A 24085-nucleotide genomic window follows, 5' to 3' on the forward strand; every position below is an offset into this window, starting at 1 on the left:
TTGTTTGCTTCATTGTGTTTGCTTTTTGTGTTGTGCTTCTTGTGTAATGTTATGTTCTTCATGTACCATATATAGTAACATTTTATGTGCTAATTGTGTGTTATGAATATGATAAGCGTTAGCAATTATGAAATGCAGTCAAAAAGCAACCAAATAAGTTCTGACAGTAATTAGAAATTTCTGGTAGAATGCAAGTATAATGAGCCCCAAGCTAACTTTTACATAAACACTTCTCCCTGCTGTCTATAGTTGATTTAAATGGTTGAGGTAAACTACAACAGCAGTTTTACAAATGCCAGAAAGGGTTCACAGAAGTACTAATGACTGGAAATAGGTCAAAAATTCATTTTCCAGTCATTAATGATTTTCTGAACCCTCTGTCCTTTTTTTGTATTTCATTTTCTATTTTCTTTCATAAAATACATTTTAACAGTCAGTCAGCCTGCCAGGCTGGTTGCACACAACCACTAGATAGAGGCATTTTAAGCTTCCTGAGGGAGGCATACTTTTTAGACATTAGGAGAAAATTTTTCGTTTGCCTCACTTGAGCACTAGGCCTTCTAGATGGCACCAGCATAGAAAACACTGGTACCTTCCTCCATGCCATGGTCCTCACCCTGGGGAACATCAGTGGCAATAACAAGAAGAGCCATTGCAAACTATTCTGCAGTGTCCTGTGCATGACGTCTTTCAAACCATACTTTGGCATCCCTCCATTTTTGCAGTATAGCTTGGATGCAAAAGATGGTCTGGACTAAACAGTGTAATTTCACCTTTACCATACATTGGTTTACCCCTCAAGAGTGCCTCTGCTAACTGTCCTTACATGGATGAATTCATTTGCAATCTGCAAATGATTGTTTGTGCTGCTGGCTGATCCTCATTTGCAGCTATAATGCTTAGCTAATTTTTTAGGTGCTTAGAGATTTGCACTGGACTGCTCTCCATGTTGGTTAAATTTGAAGAAAAACTATTCTTACAGTGTTGTGAATTTGATGCAAGTAAGAAAAGAGTAGGAACCACGAGCTGATCCTGCCTGTACTTACAGTCAGGCCCCGGGCTCCTAGCAGACCAGAGGGAGACTGCTCGTGGTAGTGAGTGCTGCATTTGCTGGGGAGGGCTAGAAGAGAGACTTCATTGACAGAGGTCTCTGAGCAATACTGAATGTTAGGGAAAATCTTTTAAAACACCGGTATGTTCCTTGGCTTCCTATAATTGAATAAAAGATTATAATGGCATGGTGAAAAGAGAGGCAGAAGTTCTTTATTTGCTCAGATGCCAGTTTGGGAAATATTTTTTACTCGTTTATAGAATACATCCCTGTTTGAGGTAGTAATCTCTTAGTTTCTGTGGAGACACGGTGAATGCCTATTGCTTTATACCAGTCTTCTGCCAAAGTTTTTCTGTCTCTTTGACGAAGTCCCTCCGACCTTTTACCTGGCTAGTCTCCCGCTACCTGCTGCCTCGCTGAGCCGGGGAGGAGCAGGCACATGCTGCAGCTCCGCAGCTCCGGGCGGCGCTGCCCCTGCCCTGTCCGCAGCGAAAGCTGATGGATGACTGCCTGCAGGGGCAAACTGCCCTGGAGGGGACTCTGCTGCAGAAGGGCAGGGTGAGCTCCGTGGACACAGCAGTGGCTGTGTGAGAGAAACAGTGGAGATAAGCTCATGTCCCACCAGTGTTCCTTACCCTGAAATACACCTTATCCCGTGCCGGTAACAGAGAGACATGCATAGTGTTAGCTATAGTCCTGGCTGCAGTATGCAGGGCTAGCAGAAGGGAAGTAGGGGCATGCTCGCTTAGGAAGACGGACTCAGGCTGGCAAAATCATGCCTTTGGAAAAGAGAGAGAGCTCTGCAGTCTCGCGGAGTGGTTGTGGCCCATGTCAAGCTGTGCTGGCAGCAGTAGGGCAGCTCCCACAGCTCTGTGCCCTCAGCAGCTCTCACTGCTGCAAGCAAACACATTCCCTGCCTCGAGTAATGTGCAGCTGTGTCTGCGCCCAGCCCCGACTGATACCTGCCTCAGGTCTGCCCTTTCTGCCAGTGTGAAGGTGCCACATTTTTTGAAGAGCCAGGCAAAAAGCACTCTGCTGGACACGGTGGAGACCCAGCAGCATCAAGCATGCAGCAGCAGCACATAGTCACTGGCTCTTCTGCTGCTATTGCAAAGCCTGGAGCTAGGTTGGGGCTTATTTGCAGAGTGAAGTATGGCACAGCACAAGTGCCATAGCAAAGTTTGTTCTTTAGTGTTATGGAAAAGCATGGTGGAAGAAGAGAGAGCAGCACTTCAAAACAGTGACAAATGCACAGGTGTTTGTATGGCTCAGATACTTGAGAGAGTGAAGAAATACTGTAAGTGAAAAGAAATATTTTTGTATGTGGTAAAGCTAGAAGATTAAGCTTTGTTTCGGAGGGCTGAGAAGGAATGTGATAAGAGAATCTAGTGAAAAGGTGCAGGCCATTGTTGAAGATAAAGAAGGGAGCTTGGGATATAAAGATAGTGTGCTCTACTCTCAAGCATGTCAGTAGTCTCACTGTATAGCCTTGTCTACGCCACTTAACCTCTCTGTGCCTCCGTTTCCTCCTCTGTAAAATGGGTATAATACCCATCTTTATAAAGTGCTTTGAGATCCATGCATGAAATAATACTGCCAAGTATTTTTTATTTTTTGTATTTTTCCATCTCTAATTTCTACACTCCTAGAGGCTTCAGCAGATGGTATTACCTCTGCCTGTTTTGATCAAACCAATCTCCTTTCCGCTTTGGGCAGTTTTAGAGCAAAAGGTTATCAACCTAAAATTATGCCATGCCAAAGACTGGCATAGAGGAAGATAACTGTAGACAGTGATATTTTGGGGCCTCCTCAATCCTCCAGATCTGGTCATGACCCCATAAACAGTTGTCTTTGTGCTGCTGCAAACCCATCTGCCAAAAGTGCCCTTACTGTAGTTTCAGCAATGAATCTGACCAAGAAATGACTTACTATGTCCATCATAACTTACCTCAGTGTATCCTCATTCTTGGAGATGGGTACCTTTGCCACATTAAACTAGGAGTGTGGATCTTTGGAGGCAAATATCTCTGGTTACTGGTAAGTAACCTTCATTTTTTTCTTTCTGTCTTCATTCGTCTATGTTTTAAAGCCACCATTGACCTTATTTATGTTCACCCATAGGCTCAAAAGGCTGGAAAATTCAGACCATGCTTAAAATCCAACTAAACTGAGTTAAACTAGCCAGGCAAGATTTCAAAAATATTTGTGTACTGCAGTTCTCTGTGTATGAATGTATATGTATCACTAAGATTGACATTTCTCAATTTGCAGATGATTTGCTAAAGTAGTTCCAAAATGTGACAAGCTGTCAAAAAACATATAGTTTCATAAGAGAAGTAGTTTTCCATCTGAGCACCCATTCTAATCACAAACTGAGGACCAGTTTGTCAGTAACAGAAGATTTGGAGTTAAAGTCAGACATTTGGGGTCTCTCTGGTTTTAGTTATATAACCAACTTCATCTACTGTAAATGAGATTCTTGATAAGAGTGAATGAAAACAAATTTGCTTTAGGAATAAATTTGTTATGCTTCTGCCTCCCACTTATACAAGACCTCACAAATTTTGTGGTATAATATCAGTAACTCAGAAGCTGATTCTTTGATCTCATTCCTATGATTTCTGCTTTCAAGGGACATTAAAAAAAAAAAAAAAACACCAATGGGTAGAGATAAGCAAAAGGGAATTGACCTGGAGCAGATCTAAAGGGCAAAAGAGACAAAGAAGGAAGACCACTCTTCTGTCTTTTTGGTTTATGAGGCTTGACTATGCAACATCTGGTGTAGCTGGAAGAAAGAGATCTGAAATGACAGTCCTTCTGAAAACGCTGACCAGTCCCTAATCAAGTCAAGTCCTCCAACAGGACCCCACCTCTGTGCGAGGGTGTCAGACTTTCTGTCCAGATCTCTGTATGTCTGATGCGTATCTATGCTCTGAAAGCCTGTGAAGTTTTTAGACTGCTCAGCTGTTTCTGTTTTATGCTTTTTTTTTTTCCTCTAAAGCAACAATCCTGCTCATAAATACTATCTGGCCGTGGACCCTGTTTCAGGCTCACTGTATGTGTCAGACACCAATAGCCGACGGATATACAAAGTCAAATCCCTTACTGGCACAAAAGACCTAGCCAGTAACTCAGAAGTGGTAGCGGGGACTGGAGAGCAGTGTCTGCCCTTTGACGAAGCCCGATGCGGAGACGGAGGGAAGGCAGTGGACGCCACCCTAATGAGCCCGCGAGGTAAAGAAGGAAAAGAAGCTGGAGAAAGTGATTGTATGAGGCTAGGCTGGATGTGGAAATAATTATCTGGCAATTAAATCACTAGTTGCTTGGTAATTTTTATTCTGTGCTTTAATTACAGTGGATTGGCAAGTGTTCGTGCTTTGTTTAGTTAAAGCAAACTTTATTACCCCAACACTGAATGCTGCAAAAGGAGAACAGAACACAAATTAGCTGGGTACTGCTCACTCCAAAAAGCAAACAAGTAAACTGGGAAACAAATGACTGTTTGATGTACAGTCTTTTGGGAAGAGAAAATGCCTGCTGCGGCATTGTTCTCAGTTTTTATTCTCCTACTGTCTGTCCCCTTTTCCTTCGAATGGAAAAAAAGGGGTATGTGCCCCTTTCCAGTTTCTGATTTTTAATACAGAATTTTAAAAAGGGTGTAGAGGTTTGGGAATGTCTTTATTTTCAAGATTTTTTCCATTGCTTCATCTTCATTGTAATCAGGAGTATTGCCCTGTGTTTCAAACATCTTTGATTTTTCTTTCAATGGTCAAAAATAATTAGATTATAGTAACACTGAATAAAAATGAAAGGTCCTGTCTCTCTGTATAGGTAATAGTTTCAGTTTGTACATAAAAGGGAGTACAAACAGGACAGAACTGCTTGTATGTTTTAAGTTAAGCCTCTACATGGAGGTTGAGATGATATGGCTGTAGGCCTATCGTGTATCTCAGTGGCCAGTAGAATGACTGCTGCAACTTTTTAGGGCAAAATTCTTTGATCAGTATTTGATTTTCAGCCCAAGAAAAGGACAAGGCAGTACACCAAATTAAAGCAGCAAAAGCAAGTGAGAAAGAGCCTTCCCTCCTTAACGACAGACCTCAGCGTCCTCCTGTTCCTCTAATGCATCACTCTTCCAGTCTGCGCCTTTCCACTCTAAGGACTCCCACTCTGACAGCCATTGAACCTTTCCTTTTTTTCTAGGTTGGAAACACTTGTCCATCATTAACATCAGATGTTCTTCCCATATTCCTTATAGCAACAGGTCAAAGAATTCAAAAACATCCTGAAACAATGTAACTTCCTCTTAAATTTTCAAAATTGTTAAAGAAATTTTAAAAGAATTATAAAAATTCTTCATCCTCATTAGATTCTTCAGATGCAGGAAGCAGTACCTTAAAATGTGTGAGATTAAAATTTAGGAGATACTTTTTTTTCTTGGGTTTATGTAATATATCATACAGAATTTAAATCTAGAAATAAGCTGATGCATTCTGCTGCCTATTTGGTATGTTTTGGGGATTTGGGGTTTTTTTCTTTCTTTTTTTTTTTTTTTTTCTTTAAAGCCCAAAGGATAAATCTGCTTTGTGCCATTTATTTGGTAGCACTACAGCTACTTGGAGGGCCCCAGGACGTGGGCTCAGAAGCCAGAGCTACAAGTTGGAAGGGAGGAAAGAACAGGGGAAGTGGAAAAAAAAAAATCACTCTTATAAACTTGCTTAGCATGATAAAGCCTATCCTGCAGCTAGGAGCCAATGGTATTCTCTGATGCCTGTTTTGCACACTTGTAGGAATTGCAGTGGATAAGTATGGACTCATGTATTTTGTTGATGCCACTATGATTCGAAAAGTGGATCAGAATGGAATTATATCAACGCTGCTGGGCTCCAATGACCTAACGGCCGTTCGACCTCTAAGCTGCGATTCCAGCATGGATGTCACCCAGGTAGACTCTCACTGCCTTTTTTTCTTCTCTGCCTTAGAAGAGATGGGCATCTATTTTGGATGACTGCCTGGCCACTCAAGACATACTTTATGCAGCACAAGATAATAGTGTATGTGATACATTACTGAAATGAATGAACCATCTTTTTACTGTGGTTAACACAGGTTATTTACACAGCTATAGAGAAATAAGGTTGAGATAATGGGAGTTACTGTCTTAATTGCCTGTTTTTCTGTAATTATTGTAGAGATTCCAGAATGTAGCATTCATTCTTTGCACAGAAACACAGTTAGCTAAAGTTACCACTGCACATCGCTTTAATATTTCTGGAAAAGAAAATCATTGTTTGAAATAGTTGCAATTCATGACTTAGTTTCATGATTTACTCAGATAACCCCCTCACTAATTTGCTGTTGTTACACATGGAATTTTAAACACTAGAAGTGTACTTTTCGGTTGTAAGTTTTACAGTAATAATTTGTGCAACTCATAGGTACGGCTGGAGTGGCCTACTGATCTCGCTGTCAATCCCATGGACAACTCACTTTATGTCCTAGAGAACAATGTTATTTTACGGATCACAGAAAATCATCAAGTTAGCATTATTGCTGGACGCCCCATGCACTGCCAGGTTCCTGGTATAGACTACTCTCTTAGCAAACTGGCTATTCATTCTGCACTCGAATCAGCCAGTGCCATTGCCATCTCACACACAGGAGTTCTTTACATCAGTGAGACAGATGAAAAAAAAATTAATCGGCTACGCCAGGTAACTACCAATGGAGAAATATGCCTTCTTGCAGGGGCAGCTTCAGACTGTGATTGCAAAAATGATGTCAACTGTAATTGCTATTCTGGGGATGATGGGTATGCCACTGATGCCATCTTAAATTCACCATCCTCCTTAGCTGTGGCCCCAGATGGTACCATCTACATAGCTGATCTTGGAAATATCCGCATTAGGGCTGTCAGTAAAAACAGGCCCGTTCTTAATTCTTTTAACCAATATGAAGCTGCATCTCCAGGAGAACAGGAGCTGTATGTCTTCAATGCGGACGGAATTCACCAGTACACTCTCAGCCTTGTTACCGGCGAGTACTTGTACAATTTCACCTACAGCAGCGATAACGATGTCACAGAGGTGATGGACAACAACGGCAACTCCCTGAAGGTTCGTCGGGACACCAGCGGGATGCCCCGCCATTTACTCATGCCGGATAATCAGATTGTCACGCTGGCCGTTGGCACTAACGGCGAACTCAAGCTAGTCTCAACACAGACCCTGGAACTTGGATTGATGACGTACAGTGGAAACAGCGGTCTCTTAGCAACAAAGAGTGATGAAACGGGATGGACAACGTTTTATGAGTAAGAATGTTTTTGGATATATTAAGCATACATGTATTTTTCAAAAGGTAGGGACTAGGTCCTAATCTGATCCTGCCAAAATTTGTTGTAGGCTTTTCACTGATGCTGAATAAGGTCTTTACATCTTTATCTAGTACGATATTGGAAATGATGAAGTGATTTCTTGATTTCATCAGTTTTGCCATGTCCTTTAGGTGGCCTAACCTAAACCGCCTAAATTCCAGCCTGCAGCATGAGGCCAGTGAGGAAGTTCACCCGCCTCCAGCATGACGGCTTGCGTTCTGGTACTGCGTCCAGAAGCTTGGATGTGTATCGCCAGGTTGGGCCCCTGTTCTGAGTCATCAGCAAGGCTGCCCATAATTCAAATCCAGATCAGACCACACCAATCTGTGGCTCTTACTGAGTTGTCTCTGTCTAGGGATCTTAATATTACAGTTTCTTTTGGAACTCAAATTATAAATCTTTCTGTTCAGGCTCATATTTTACTCATGGTTGACAAAAAGTTGATTAACTTTACTGATTTTTCGTTCTTGAGACAAGTAAGGAAATTAGATCCCCAGCTATCTGTCAGACCCCTAGTGTAATGTACATAATTTGTAGATAACCCAAAAGCACATTGGTGTTCATGGGAATATAGATTAAAAGGCAGAATTTCCTCTTTAAATGAAACTTATCAGAGATGGAGTTCAAAAGTGTATTAAAAATCTAGAAAAATTAGTTGAATTTTCTTTAATAGTTATTCTGTTCTTAATAATCTTCTTGTCATTTATTGACAAAAACAAATTTTTAACAGAAGCTAAATGATATTATGGTTTTAGCTTTTGAGTAAGGCAAGTCTGATGCCCATGTATTTTGTTTGAAATAGTTAATGATTACTGAATAGCATTTCTCAAACTATTAGGTAGAAAGTATTAATACGGCTTTATATTTAACTCTAAATTGTATTTAAGGTTGCAGAATAGCAATGATTCATATGTATTTTAGTTTACTAATGCAGTCATCTTGCCCACCACTTTTTTATTTTTTTAAGCAAACATAAGTTATGCAGGAATACAGGGAACTGTGTTCAATCTGACCGAAATATAACTAAATTACCCTTGTGCAGCAGTGTTTTCCTCCGCAGTGTGTCTGGGCTCCTTGGAAAGGAAAGCAGTGCCCTCTCGTGGTCCGCCTCCAGCGTGGGCCTGGGGATTGAACCGCTCTGCCTTTTCTCATGCAGACAGTGGGCAAAGACGGGGATTTTTTTCTCCTTAATATTTTACCAAGACTATTTCTCTGCCACACATTAATTACACAAATCATCCAGTCGTGTGGACGCCTGAAGGCATTACCTGCTGATTAAGAGCTCAAGTTAAAGTTCACTGCACTCGATGCTGGTGAAGTCTCACGTTGTTGCTGATGAGGTGTGTGTGCCCTTTTAGGGAGGCCTTTTTTTTTCTCAACAGTTGAAGATTCATAAACTGTTATTAATTGTAGAAAATTAAAATAGCAACATAATTTAAAACCCTACCTCAAAACCAATGAAACGTTAAAAACGGATCTAAACAATTACACAGCTGGTGTAAGTGGTAGCTGAGAATCACGTGAGGTACTAGGTCAGCATGATTTATTAGCAAAAACGTACTAGAGCTGCTAAGTAAATATAGAAGGGAACTGCTTTGATGTCTTACTGAGATGCATCTGAAAATATAATTTATTGTGTTTATAGTGTTGACGTATTGATCAGATTTTTTTTCAAAGGTCAGGTAAGAAAAAATGTGCAATCCTTGCCTCAGGTCAGTAGATTTTAAGCACCATAGCTAGGTCTAAGTAGTACAGACTGAGTTACTATAGTAGATGATTTAATAATGAATTTAATAATGTGGTGGGGATAACTTACTGACTCCAGATTTGTACATGAATTCTCATAAGCATAGAGCCCACAGATGAGAGGACAGTATATACATTTTTTTTAATCCGAAATGTCACAGTGCATATATAAAATAAACTATACGTGGTGGTTGTTGTCCAGGTTAGAACAAACTGTTAAGTGCCACTCACAGAGAAGTTAAAAGATGTGTATCTCAATATGTGCATGGACAACCCTATGCTAGGGTTGGAAGTTAGCTATATGCACTGGAAATACTCATTACAAAATGTCAGAAAAGTAGGCACATCTCCTTTAAGTTGATCATAGGTAGCTGACTTACAGAATCTCCTTAATAAGCTCTGTCTTCCTATGTACCCCCACAGTTAAGGTTTTTATTAATAAGATGGTGAGAATTATTTACATCAAGTTTAGGAACCTTGCCATCACAGTCACTTGATACTGGTTGCTCTTTTATATTCATTCTTTGAAGCAGTTTCAAGGAGAAAATTACATCTTCATCATTACTCTATTTTCATGGCTATAAGTTAGTATCAATTAAAGATGAAAGAAATACTGAGTTAAGGAGATATTGTACGGATAACAAAATTGTTTTCTGTGACATTAAATTTATACATTCGTACAGAGATAAGCAATACCCAAAATTGTTAATATGGCTGCTGAACTGAGAAAGAACAATATTCTTCTAAGTAGTAAAAAGACTATGTGAGATAAAGTTTAGAAACACTTCTGAAATTTTTATTGCAGTGCATTTATATCAAACAGACTCTTGAAGTGCAGTGCTATCTTATTGGGTATATACCTCTCTTTTATGTAAACTGTATCCTGAAAATGCTCACAGAATTAAATTTGTACATTATATATATGTATGTATGCATGTGTATATACGCACAAACACATATGCAAGCTATTTTTATATAATATATGTGTGTATGTGCATACATACTCTTTCTATATGTATATTATGTATGTATAGTGTATGTGTATATGCACACGTCATTCACACTAGGAACGGACAAGTCTCTTAAATAATGTAACAGCTAACAGCAGGCTCACACAGGGAAAATTAAGCTTGGTTTTGGGCATGAAGAACAGATCTTTGAAGCGGTCCTCAGCGGTATTGCACTTGGCCTTTGGAGCATCCTAAGAGAATGCTGCTGTTTTCTTCTCAAATCAGCTTGTTTTTATAAGGGAGAGAGAACAGGGATATATGTAAATGTATGTGGATGTGCACCTTGCCCTTCCCATTGTTAGGTCCAAAGCTGCCCTTCCTCCTTTCTGCAGAACTGAATATGAAACTGTCCAGACTAATCCCACGTGCAGGCTGACAAGCAGTAACATTTCAAATGTCAAAGGCCGCACTGCCAGCCATAAAGATCGCAGAAGATATAGAGGTGCCATAATATTGGGCATGGGAAAACATCCCACGGTGGCTTTCACGAGCCTGCTGCAGGGATGTCCCGTCGTTCAGATATTTGTGGCTACCTGAGAAGTTTGCAAACAAATGTCCGAACGCGTCTCGGTTGCGGGACAGTGTCTGTGGCATCCCCCCGGTCAGGCCAGCACACGAGGGGCAGCGCTGGCCCTGCCGGCTCCGAGCTGCTCGCCTCTCGGACCACCGGGCTGGAGGTGCCCTCTCCGAACTGCAGATCAGCCAACGGCCCCAATGTCGATGTGGAGCCCTGATGGCTTATGTTACACGAGTCTGTAGAGCAACCTACTGTCCTTGAAATCTGTACTCGCTCTATCAGATTGGGTTGCTATTAAGCAAAAAGTTAGAAAGTTATTAGTGGTCACAGGGAGCTTCCGGTTTTTAAGATACTAGGATTAAGAAAGGATCCATTCGCCCTCTCCCCACTTATATCCTAGATGAGAGCATGTGCTGGATGTCTTGGCTGAGGTTTAGATGCTACCTCTTTCTTCAGATTTACTGCTTAACAAATTCACCTGTAGATGTTTGTTGCCCAGCTTCAAAAAATATTTGTTAGTTTGTGAGCCGCCAGTCTCCTCCAGCGACTGTTGTGTCAGGTGTCCGGTGTGCTGTCACAGGTAAACCTTGCCTGTCTTCCATTTTCTTACCCACCTCTTGAACAGCACAGTAGGAAAAACCTGCAACGAGACCTTGGTCTAACGGAAGTCAATAACAAAAGCTCAGTAATTGCAGTGTATCCAGCATCCCCCTCATTTGAAGATACAAAAATTGCCTTATCAAATCGGATTCATCTAGCCCAATGTTGTGTCTTAGACTGTGATAGGTAGTAGCTGCTTGAGAAGAAGGTACCAGAAGTCCCAGACTGATCAACTACAGTATGTTTTTCTATTGGAAAATTTTTCTTTTTGGTTCAGTTAGACCTGGGTTCACGTCTTGGAGAAGAAAAGTATATAATTTATCCATTTAATTCCTATTTAACTTTCATTTACTTATTATTCAGATAAATTTACTTTTTTGTATTCTACTAAGTACTTGCTCTCAAGAATACATAAGTTCCAAAAATACTCAATAATATGTCACTTCTAAATTATATAGTCCATAAATGTATTGTTTTATTCATTTAAAAATTTTTGCCTTTAAAGGTTTTTAAAAATAGGATTTTATTGATGAAATGGTTTGACTAGAAATGCCTTCTTTATATATCGGTATTGCAGTGTGTGTATATCATTTAAGTAGTGAATTTTTTATATATCTGTAGCTCATAAATTAAACAGTCTGCAGATGTTTATGGAGAGCATTTGTGTATGTATCACTTCGAGCATGTCCATCCGTTGGTTATAAACCCTTTTAACATCTGCCATTTCCTTTTTCAAATAGTGTGACTGGCACTGGGAAGCATGCTCCATGGAGGGGCAAAACACTGATTTATAGAAATGGTGTTAGAATATTTTCATTTTTTCTGTTCTAGTCTCTGTACCTCCTAATCCATATTTACTTTTTATACTGCCTTTGCACTTTGAACAGATATTTTCAGTGAGTAGCCCACAGCAATCCCCAGGACTTTTTCCTGAGTTAATTAAAAAATCAGCAATGTGAATGAGTGGTTTAAATTACTCTGTCTCATTTGCATTACCTAACATATACTTGCTGATGGGAAATTTCACCTGCCATTGTTCTGAATGTTCACTGAGCTCTATGTGGTCACTCTGAAGTCACTTATAGACTTTTCTAGTTTTGTCTTAAATAACATCATCTCTTTTATAATATTTGGCACCTAATTATTCTCTTTATCCCCCCTAATAATCACTAAACATAAATATAGTCCACATACAGAGTCTTAGGGTGTATCCTATTATTAATCTTTTAGATTGTCGAAACTGTCCGGTTTTTCTGCTTTGCTTTTCCTTTCTAGGTGGACATTTGGTTGGACCAAGTTCTTCCCTCACCTATGCTTTATCAGTAGTTTTCTGTACTTTTTGTGAAGACCTTTCTATAGACTTAACCCAAAACCCTTTCACAAATTACATCAAGATACTATCTTTTAGCCACCATCTTGCTGATATTGTCAAAAAAATTCTTAATATGTTCTAATGGGCAGAAATGCGTGACTTATATTAAGAAAAATCATGCCACTTAATCTTTATTTGGTCCTAAACTGCTTAAATGAACACAACATGTCACTGGTCCCTATTGGCCCCATGATGCTTTCTTTTAGTGATTGACTTCTTTGCCTAGTACTTCCATTGGTTTTGGTAAGACTTTTGGTCCACAGGTGATTTTTTTTTCCTTCCTCTCCAAAATTCAGTTGAATGGCTGCAACCATCTGTAATGCCATATTTTCTGTTTGTATTAACTGAGGAGCCTATTTTGTATATTAATTTTGGAGATATGCTACACAGTCCAAGTGTCCTACTTTGAGGTTTCTTAACAACTTTCATTTGTAAAAAGTCATACTGAAAGCAGTGAAATTATTCTCACCTTTGGAGCTAAACACAGACTTGCAAGAAAATTATCTAGCTTTTCTGTTACACTCGGGCAGTTCAATGGATTGACCAGTTCTCTTGCAGGCTTCCCTTTTGCTGGATTTCCACGTTCTGAGGATGGCCAGTTGGTTTCAGTTGCTGCCTAATCCTTTCCCTTAATCTACATCAAACATTTTTTCTCGCCACTCTGCTGTTTAGAAGTATGCGCACTCTGGTAGTGGCTGGGTGGGAAACTCTTGCACAAGGAGAGAATTGCAGCACCTAGAGCCGCAGAGTGGAATACTGGTTTTGTGTTTCAGGTCCGTATTTCTTGCCCTCGAGATCCATGGGATTGCTTCTTTAGTATATATGTCCGCAGAAATATAGACTACGAAAGGAAACAGAGAAACAGTGTGATTTGATTTCAGTCAGCATTCCCCCCCCCAGCTTTAAAGCTCTAAATAAACAAATGTAACAGCTGCTCTGAGATGCAATAAGCTTGTGAACAGCCTTTTTTTTATTGTTTTTATTTTTGTGCCTCTGGAGCACTAAATTCATCTTCTAAGGTATATTTTAAGTGCTGACTGCTGCCTTTCATGCAAAATCAACTTGTCCTGTGCTTTGACTTCTCATCGTTCATCCTTATGAGCAAAAGATTAACCCAAAATGTAGTGAAATACCATAGATAAGACCAAAATGAAGTTGTTATATTCTCAGGCTGATGTCTTTTTTAGTCTCTTATGGCAAGTTGATTCCTTGGTATGTCACTTGAAACCATAATTAGTAGTTTCCACTGAGTATGCATTTGGAAGTATACAATTGTATATTTTAGTATCATTACCTTTCAACTTCCTTAGAGTAGAATGCAACTTCTAAAATACAGATCAGTTTGCTAATTATAATTGGTTGAACCAAATACCACTTTGTACATCCATTAATATCTTCATTGATTCAAAAAGAAACTAGCCTGGATTTACACTGGTATAGCTGAAATTAGGATCTCTGAAAATTATTATTTTATCATCATACTCTCAACAAAAGAGGAATAGGTATGGCCAGAATGTTCTTTCATTCTGTTTTTTTTTTTTTTTTTTCAAAAATGTGGTGCATTATTATTACGTTGAGTAGAAAAATGAATATGTATATCCTCATGCTTTTTTGCTCTCACTAACTTTTCTATTAGCTATGATCATGAAGGGCGCCTGACCAATGTAACACGTCCCACTGGAGTGGTAACTAGCCTTCATCGAGAAATGGAGAAGTCTATTACCATCGACATTGAGAACTCTAATCGGGATGACGATGTCACGGTCATCACAAATCTCTCCTCTGTGGAGGCTTCCTATACAGTTGTTCAAGGTACCAAAGTGCACTTCTCAGCACATATCCCAACCACACACGCAATTTGCGAAAGCAATTCTCAAAAGATTCCTCTCATTAGTACAGTTATGAGCAGGGGGAAAAAAGTATAAGATTTGCAAGAAAAACTCCCATAAAACTCACTCTTAGAATGACAGGTCTTCAGGACAGGTAAGAAATATTTCAAAATAATACTTTGTGTCAGATACGTACGGTTGTTATCTGCTGATGTAAGTTAGTTCTGCTGTTGCTTCTTGTATCAGGTTCACTTTACCCACTTGCACATTTCTCTGCACTTCAGTGCAAAATCGGTTCTGACTTCACTGTCAAAAAGATGCAGTATGATTGATGAATGCGGGCTATCTATGTAAAATCCTAGTGGGGAAAGAGGCTCAGCTAGCCTTCTCTTACTATTAGAAATGAAATCTTCCAAATTTGTACACTAACCATTTGAGTAAAATGTAAAATAAAGAGTGCAGTGGATGATCTTGTGCCACAATTAGCAAGTCAGAGAACGCTGTTATAGCCCGAGTATGGCAGAAGAGATGAGCACCAAAACAGTTAAATGTTTGTGCAGAGCTTTCCAACACAGCCCAAGCGTTGTGTCTGATGCAGTGAAAACAGCCAGTTATCAAAGATAGATTGCAAGGAATTTGGTGAATGATGTGGTTTTTTAATTAAGATATAATGTCACTGGAATAAGAATATCATCAGTGAATAATAGTCTCCTCCTGATATAAATGTCAACATTTATAGACTATTATACCGTGACACGTCTGGTTACAAAGACTTTATTTCTCTTATACCAGATGATTAATTATACAGATGCTGTCCTTTTGTCAGACAAATATTGATGCTTTGGTGACAGCTGCACGCTGCAGCGCTCCATCCTGATTGTCTCAGGAAGGACTTGGCTGTGTCAAACAGTTGGAGAATAGCACGGCCATAAAAGTACCGGTCTATTTTTATAACTTTTATCAGAAAGCAAAGAGGCCAGGTGTGTGATCGGCTAGTACAGTTCTTTTGTGGTAGAATGAAGAATGACATCCAAGGAAAGGACTGTGGCCGCCAGCTGGTATTGTTGGAGCCTCACACCTTGGGGATTTAAAGCTAAACTGTAATTCTGAACCATGCATCTGCTGGGAGACAGGTTTTAAACCGAGACAGAAAAAGAAGAGGGGCTTACTTGTTCACACTCATAAAGAAGCCAACAGTCCCTTTTTTCTTCTTTTTATCCTAGAATTTAATGGTTTGTTGTTTATCCAGCAGTTCAGTTTTCAGGAGATTTTGTTCATATTAGAAATAAATTATGTGGTTGAAATATATCGGTGTGCATTTTGATTTACAATTAGGACTAAAGGCAAAACATAGTGGAATAAACATAGTATCTCTCTGCAGGCTCACTGTTACTACTGTTCTTTACATGAATCAGTAACATCTGTAATTTCCACCATAGTACCACGTAACTGGTAATTGCAGACTGACTTCATTTAACATCAACAGGAGTGCAATAAAAAAACGATCAAATTAAGCTATATGTTTTCTTTATGACTGGAATAGCTAAATTATTTTCTTTTCATTATTGCTGTAGATCAAGTGAGGAACAGCTACCAGCTCTGTAATAATGGTACTTTGAGAGTGATGTATGCCAATGGCATGAGTATTAGCTTTCACAGTGAACCTCATGTCCTGGCTGGGACTGTAACTCCCACCATAGGACGATGTAATATTTCTCTACCAATGGAAAATGGTTTAAACTCAATTGAATGGCGTCTGAGGAAAGAACAGATTAAAGGCAAAGTGACTGTGTTTGGAAGAAAGCTAAGGGTAAGTAGAATCTGCCATAACAGTAATGATCTTTTTTTGTGTGTGCAGGCAACTTGCCATTTTGAAGGACATGACTTTTCTGGTTTTACTTCTTAAAAATGTGTAACTCTGGGGTTTTCTTTGGTGTGACAGTCTTTTCTTTGTCTGAGAGGCCAGTTAAGTACATGGAATCATCTGCTGTCATCAGCTACAGAAGTTTTTTTACAAAAAGGACGTTAAAAGAGGCTGGTAAAAATACACAGAATATTACTGTAAGTCCCTCTGGTTATGCAGGTGGCAGGGAAGAAAACAAAACAAAACAAAACTGACTGTTCATCGTTTATAAGGCTTCTGTGGCATGCTTACCATGGTTAATCCTGTGAAGCAAACACAATTGCAGTGCGAGCGGTTACATTCTGCTTACCTAAATTCCCCCTGCAGTGTCAGTGAGACAGGCATTATTTCCTCTCCCAAATACCATGATTGCAAAACAATTGCCATAATTATAAAGTCATAATCACAGGATAAGAAAAACTCCCAGGTCATGTAGTCCATCCCTTGCCAAACTGAAGATCAGCTGCATCCAGATTAATCCCTTTCAGTGCTTATTAGCCTGTTTTTCACCTCTTAGAGACCTAAATTTCCACTGGTTGCTTCAGTATGTACAGTTTGGAAGGGGCTGTGAGAGAGTGAGCAGAAAAAATCTGTAGGGCTGATCCAAGTCCTGGTTCTTTTAATAATTCTCTCAACATCCATGGACAGGGGATAAAGCTTTGTGTGTTCAAGATGTTCATATTAAATGCAATATATGTAATCAACTACGTAGTAATTTACAAAAAATAATCAGATAGGGGTGTTAAATTTTGTTATTTGCCTGTTGCTTAGCATCTAATTCACAACACTGAATTAACAAGTCTTTCCTTATTCTCCCAAATCCTCAGAATAGTATGCACCTATTGGTGTGAGGGGGAAGGTCAGACAAAAAATGGAATGAGATTAGCAGCTAATCCTTAATGACTAAATTTCATGGCTGTGTAATTGATTTTTGATGTGTTGACCTGCAGAAGTTGATTGTAAGTCGAAAATAGTTCAGCTCTGCATTTTGACTAGGTGTTCAAAATAAAATAAATAGGCCCCTAAAATAAAATTTTTGTAATCCTCACTCTCAATACTAAAAACTTAATAGAAGTACTTGTGGTAATTAGCTGGAGTTAAACGTCTTAGAGCTGAAACCTTGCCTGAGACGGATTTTCTTGCATCATGTTTATGCAAATCAAAACACTGCTTTATCTAGCAACACCTCAACATTTAATTGTCTGGTGTTAGTTCCTCTAACAATAATCACATATCCATTTAGCTCTTTTAAATGAAAATCACTATGAGATTATAACAGGTTGAGCGGACTGAAAATGAAATTTGAAAATGAGGGAGAAAGCATAGAATTTATTTGCATCTCATTTATTCTGATTCATCTTTGCAAATGGTTGGGCGAGCGCAGTGGAGGCGCTGCGCTGGCGGCCGCGGAGGGCGCGGGTGGCGGGCAGGGTGGGCCCTGGCAGCTGGGGCACGCGCCGGGCACGGCTCCTGCAGGACAAGCGCAGCTTCCTGAAGACCAGTGCGGAAGCGTGCGGAGCTGTTGGCTGAATCCCAAATTCAGGATCAAGTATTAGCGAAAGGTGTTGTTATTGCACGGGATTCGTGTCTTATGAGCACACACGGCTCGTTGTCCTTTGCGGGGCTGCTTGTAGGTACGGGCAGCGCTGCAGGCGAAGCAGAGGGCGAGCGCAGCCCCCGGCCCGGGCGAGATGATGCTCTCACTCCTTGGGGCTTTTTACCTTTTACAGCGAGACGTCACAGGCATCTCCCTGGCTTAAACGGGGACCTTCTCTCCCTGCGAGCGTCACGCGCCAAGGCCCGCCAGCATAAGAAGCAGCCCGCCAGGATGAGTTTGTAATAGGTTTGCGGTTACGCAAAGTGCCTGCTACGACGGTGGCGTGGCCCTGAGGGCGCTGAACCCGTTGCGGTGTGAAGCCCGAACCCCTCTTCTCCTGGCAGCCGTCACCGGTGCTTCCCCCGCTACGGCTGTCTGTGCTGCGGGGGCACGCTTCAACTGCAGGTGCAGACCTGTGCGAGCGTGCCTGGGTGGTCTTCGTTAAGCCTAGGAAGGAAGACCTGTACTTCATCTTTACATTAGCCTACTTATTGTCCGCTGCTATTTTATGAGTAGCATGTTCAATGTCTTGCTAATATTTTCATATAAAGTCTTGATAAAAATTCCATACTGAAGATTTTTTGGTGCACCATGACATCACTTAAGTGGTTTCTGTTGCAAGGCCTTTAACCGATGCATAGAAGGGCTCTTCCCTCTTGTGACTTGTTCAGCGAGAGCAAAAGGGAAAAACAGATGTGCGTGTAGGTAGCAGAACAAAAGAGAAAGAGCTTGCTAGATAATCTTCAGTCATGGTATTCGTAATAGTGTTATTAGTGTTCCCAAGAAGAGTGGGAGTTAGTCATTTTGTTTGGGTTTCTATATAATTAATATGACACTGCAATTACACTCTGTGGTTTTACTTATTTTACAAATGAAAATGAAGGTACTGAATGATTCAAGCAGGTGCTCCTTTATTCTCCAAGTAATGTTTGTGTGTGTGCATAGCTCTTCTTCTGGGGAATCATTTCAGAAAACTAGTACTTTAGTACTCTATGGCAAAAAAACTAATAACCTTAATAAAGCTTTTGAGAAAAAAGGAGGACACCTGGAGTCAGACTTTTCTGCATGCAGATTGCAGTTACTGTAGTGGGGGGAAGAAGCCCAAAGAGGCCCAACCGTTTTATGAAGCTATAAAAGTTTTGGAAAAACAAAATTTTTAAATGTTACTTCTCAATCTTTTTGAAAGACTTTTTTTCAAAATCTGCCTCTCCTTAAGAAATCACAATCTTTAAGACTAATCTTTTATTTTAAACTTATAGCTAACTGTTTTTGAGTAGTTAAAGCTCTCTCCTGCTTTCCCCAGACCTCTATGAAGGACAGGGTTTTGATAGGTCTCTGTCATCAGGACTGAGTTTGCATGTACAAAACAAAAATAACCAGTTGTGAAAGTGCTGATGTTGAGTTTGGCTTCCACAGTTTTGTTCCCATTAAAATGTGATACCAGAATATGATTTATTTTGCCAAGGTGTTTTAAAAAAATACCCTATCTTTTCTTTGAATCAGGAGAAAAGTTTCCTATGCAAAACCTTTGGGAAAACCTACAGAAATGAGCTTTTTATAATGATTGCCCACTGAGGAAATGAAAACTGTGTTAAAGAGCTACATTTTATTAGTGGAAAAGATGAGGATAAGGATAATGAGCAATAATTTAAAATAATTATTTCTTTACAAACACAAAATTGTATTAATTTTAAAATTGCTTTCTGTATAACTGAATTCCTATGGAGTGGGATGGGATGGGATTTGGGTTTACCCTGCCAGTGAAAATATCTCCAAATAACTTTTATGTCTTCAAGAAAGGCTCAGGGTTAATTTGCATATTGTTTGATGTGCAGTTTAATTTTGGATAAGAGAAAATGTTGCTTAATCAAAGCTACTGTAAAATATAAGCTGAAGAACAAATTCCCAGAAACCAATGAATACTTTTTAAGTAGTCATTGCTGTCAAATGATATCTAATTTGAAGACTTCTACTTTATTAATGACACATCTACAATTAAATTGCTTAAGAAGCTTTATCAGATTACAGCATTAGCCTGAATTCTGTGGCTCAGCCTCCAGTGAATATATTTATGTATCTCTTATTACAGCATTTTCACTAGAAACCTCCTCATTTCTTACGCTCCTTTCCTTCTGTTTTGCTCATGCATTTAAAAAAAAAATCAACTATGGGATTAAAACACTTCATGTTGTACTTTGTTTGATTTAGAAATTTTAACTGAAAAAAAGTGAAAAGCAAAAAACATTTTACTTAAGTATTTAGAACTTTGGTTTCTCATTTGTTGTGAAAGATATCTTGCAAAATGGTAGAAGTCCAAATTTCCCAGCCTGTACGATCAGGACTTCTAAAGAGAAGAAATCAGACATATCCCATGTGATTAGGTTGCTGAGGGATCTGTGGAATGCTTAGAAAGTAAATAAAGAAAGTGTTAATGGAAGGAATTCATAGGCAAGGTGTTGCAGCTACAGAACTTAGGTGGTTAAATCTCAATGAAGATAAAAAATGGTAAATTTTTATATTGTTTTGGGGTCATAGTAGGGAAAAAGGTTAAGAACTACTGATGTCAGAAGTAGAGAAATTGCTTCCACACAATATCGTTTGTCTGCTAAACGTTAACAGCCTGCTCTTTAAGACCTAGGCATGCAGTATGTCTGTCCCTTCTGACAATACGGGAGCTTTTGTCTGAAAGACCACAGCCAACCCATGTTCCAGGGAGAAGGGAAATAACCCAGTTAAACACTCAAAGTAACATCCTTGAAAATACTCGGAAATTGTAAGCCTGTTAATAGGAAGACATCCTACACTTTTTGAAAATTTGGGGAAATTTAGTTCTCCTTTATGCTTACTATTTTCACTGTGAAAATTCTTATAGGTTTAGTGCTCACTGGTCACTGAATACGGCCTTCTTTCATTTCCACAGGTCCATGGAAGGAACTTGCTGTCCATCGATTATGACCGGAACATACGCACAGAAAAAATCTATGATGACCACCGCAAGTTTACACTGAGGATAATTTATGATCAACTGGGACGTCCTTTCCTTTGGCTACCCAGCAGTGGCCTGGCTGCTGTCAACGTGTCTTACTTCTTCAATGGACGCCTGGCTGGGCTGCAGCGGGGTGCTATGAGCGAAAGAACAGATATAGATAAGCAAGGCCGAATCATATCACGCATGTTTGCAGATGGGAAAGTCTGGAGTTACACCTACCTAGAAAAAGTACGTGATGTTGTTTTAAGCTCTGACATGAGCTACAATGAGGCAGTACCACTCTGCTTCATTTTAGGCTCTGTGCATAACACATACACACAAAAATGATCTGAAATCTGAAGTATTGCAGTTGTTAAGAATCTCTTTGTGCCTGATCTTAAATGCTTATATTTTTCAATTAGTCAACTGAATCTGACTAATTTTTAATTAGGAAATTCTTTGTTCATGGTTCTTTTCTTTTGATATTTCCCTGAGACCAAAAATGCGTGAGTAAACCTGACAAAAGGTTCAAGGAGAAACAGGTAATTCATCTCTAATCATTATTTATTAAATGAAAATGTGGTATTGCATTTTAATTAGCCTAATTAAGACACTTCAGTCATAAAACTTTGTCCTAAATACTTAAAATCGCATATCATTTTCCGCTTCCATGCTTTGAATCTGTTGCTGTAAGGAAACCAGAGTTGTTCTCTGCTTAGTTTCACATGTGTTTCACAGTAATAGTCATGAATTACAACTGCTGGAGTAAAGAGAAATCAAGTCATTTATCTAACTCTTCTGCATCTCAAAAAAAAAAAATCCTGCCAAAAGGGGGGTAGCCAAGAGATTGATACCCTACACTTTGTTTTCAGCATATTGATTTGTAAGTAGCAGCACATCCTCACATCTGGCAATCTGTCCATTTTCCTGAGCAGTTTTGGCCCCAGACTAATGGGTTTATGTCTCTTTTTATTATTTTAATGCTACTGCCTCTTCAGTAAACTCTTCTTTTTTTAAATGCCCTCTCACAAGTCACGTGCTGAAAGACAGTAAATATGTATTACTTTTTTTCTTTTTCTATAGTCAATGGTACTACTGCTTCAGAGTCAACGGCAATACATCTTTGAGTATGATTCTTCAGACCGACTTCATGCTGTTACTATGCCTAGTGTTGCTCGGCACAGCATGTCAACTCACACATCTATTGGCTACATTAGAAATATTTATAATCCTCCTGAAAGCAATGCATCAGTGATTTTTGATTACAGTGATGATGGGAGGATCTTGAAAACATCATTTTTAGGTACTGGTCGACAAGTCTTCTACAAGTATGGAAAGCTATCCAAATTATCTGAAATTGTTTATGACAGTACTGCAGTTACTTTTGGATATGATGAAACTACAGGTGTCCTAAAAATGGTGAACCTGCAAAGTGGTGGATTTTCTTGTACAATCCGCTATCGTAAAATTGGCCCTCTGGTTGACAAACAAATCTACAGATTCTCTGAAGAAGGTATGGTCAATGCAAGGTTTGATTATACATATCATGATAATAGTTTTCGAATTGCAAGCATCAAACCGATAATAAGTGAGACACCTCTTCCGGTTGATCTTTACCGTTACGATGAGATTTCGGGCAAAGTAGAGCATTTTGGCAAATTTGGAGTTATTTATTATGATATAAATCAAATCATTACTACAGCAGTTATGACACTGAGTAAGCACTTTGATACCCATGGACGCATTAAGGAAGTTCAGTATGAAATGTTCAGATCACTAATGTACTGGATGACTGTACAATATGACAGCATGGGAAGGGTAACTAAAAGAGAACTGAAACTTGGCCCGTATGCCAACACAACCAAGTATACCTATGATTACGATGGAGATGGGCAACTGCAAAGTGTGGCAGTAAATGATAGACCAACCTGGCGTTATAGTTATGATCTGAATGGAAACCTTCATCTCCTGAATCCTGGAAACAGTGTTCGATTGATGCCTCTGCGTTACGATCTAAGAGACAGGATTACACGCTTAGGTGACATACCATACAAAATCGATGATGATGGATTCTTGTGTCAGCGAGGCTCAGATGTCTTTGAATACAATTCCAAAGGACTCTTGACAAGAGCTTACAACAAAGCAAATGGCTGGAACATTCAATACCGTTATGATGGACTTGGCCGAAGAGCTTCCTGCAAGACTAACCTGGGGCATCATCTACAATATTTTTATGCTGATCTTCACAATCCAACAAGAGTAACTCATGTCTACAATCATTCCAATTCAGAAATTACCTCCTTGTACTATGATCTGCAAGGTCACCTCTTTGCAATGGAGAGTAGCAGTGGGGAAGAGTATTATGTCGCCTCCGATAACACGGGCACTCCCTTAGCCGTGTTCAGCATCAACGGCCTCATGATCAAGCAGCTTCAGTACACAGCGTATGGAGAGATCTATTACGACTCCAACCCTGATTTCCAGCTGGTTATTGGGTTCCATGGGGGTCTGTATGACCCTTTAACCAAACTGGTCCATTTTACCCAAAGGGACTATGATGTCCTTGCTGGGCGCTGGACATCTCCTGATTACACAATGTGGAAAAACATTGGTAAAGAGCCTGCTCCTTTCAATCTGTACATGTTCAAGAGCAATAACCCTCTCAGCAACGAACTGGATTTAAAAAATTATGTAACAGGTGAGACTCCATTACATTTTTTGTAAGTAGCACTATACTAGGGAAGTTAATTTGGGAAGGAAATAAATCAAGCTTCTCTTTACCAGACATTTGCTGAATCCTCCGATCAAGTTTTGGCCATTTGCTTTTTTGTCCCATGGAAAGGGCTGGCTGTTCCTGATCTTTGCTATGGCTCCTCTCCAGATGAAGGGCCCTAGAAGAGCAGCCACAAAGAAGGGGCTTTTCCTTATTTAGTTTTTAACATGCAAACAGTCTTTAGGCTTTAAAACAAAAACCTTTATGTATTAAAAAATTACTTCCTTCTGAAAGACAAAGAAATTTTGTGGAATGTGTAGACCTGGGAAAGAGAAACGGTAAATTAGCTTTGACTGTGTACGTTAGAATTGGTTAAAACTTGTAACCTCTTCTTAATTAGTAC

At 39.5% G+C, this 24085-nt stretch overlaps 1 protein-coding gene across 1 annotated transcript in view; it reads left to right on the top strand.

Moving 5' to 3' along the window:
* Positions 1-24085, top strand: part of TENM2 (teneurin transmembrane protein 2) — a 544540-nt gene that overhangs the window by 515239 nt on the left and 5216 nt on the right. Inside the window, exons 23-29 of the mRNA XM_067304576.1 lie at positions 4053-4285; positions 5842-5996; positions 6490-7364; positions 14309-14484; positions 16076-16311; positions 20922-21218; positions 22053-23667. Of these exons, the coding sequence (XP_067160677.1) occupies positions 4053-4285; positions 5842-5996; positions 6490-7364; positions 14309-14484; positions 16076-16311; positions 20922-21218; positions 22053-23667 (3587 nt within the window). The remainder of the gene's footprint in view (positions 1-4052; positions 4286-5841; positions 5997-6489; positions 7365-14308; positions 14485-16075; positions 16312-20921; positions 21219-22052; positions 23668-24085) is intronic.

The sequence above is a fragment of the Apteryx mantelli genome, chromosome 14 (assembly GCF_036417845.1).
Source record: "Apteryx mantelli isolate bAptMan1 chromosome 14, bAptMan1.hap1, whole genome shotgun sequence".
Lineage (NCBI taxonomy): Eukaryota > Metazoa > Chordata > Aves > Apterygiformes > Apterygidae > Apteryx > Apteryx mantelli.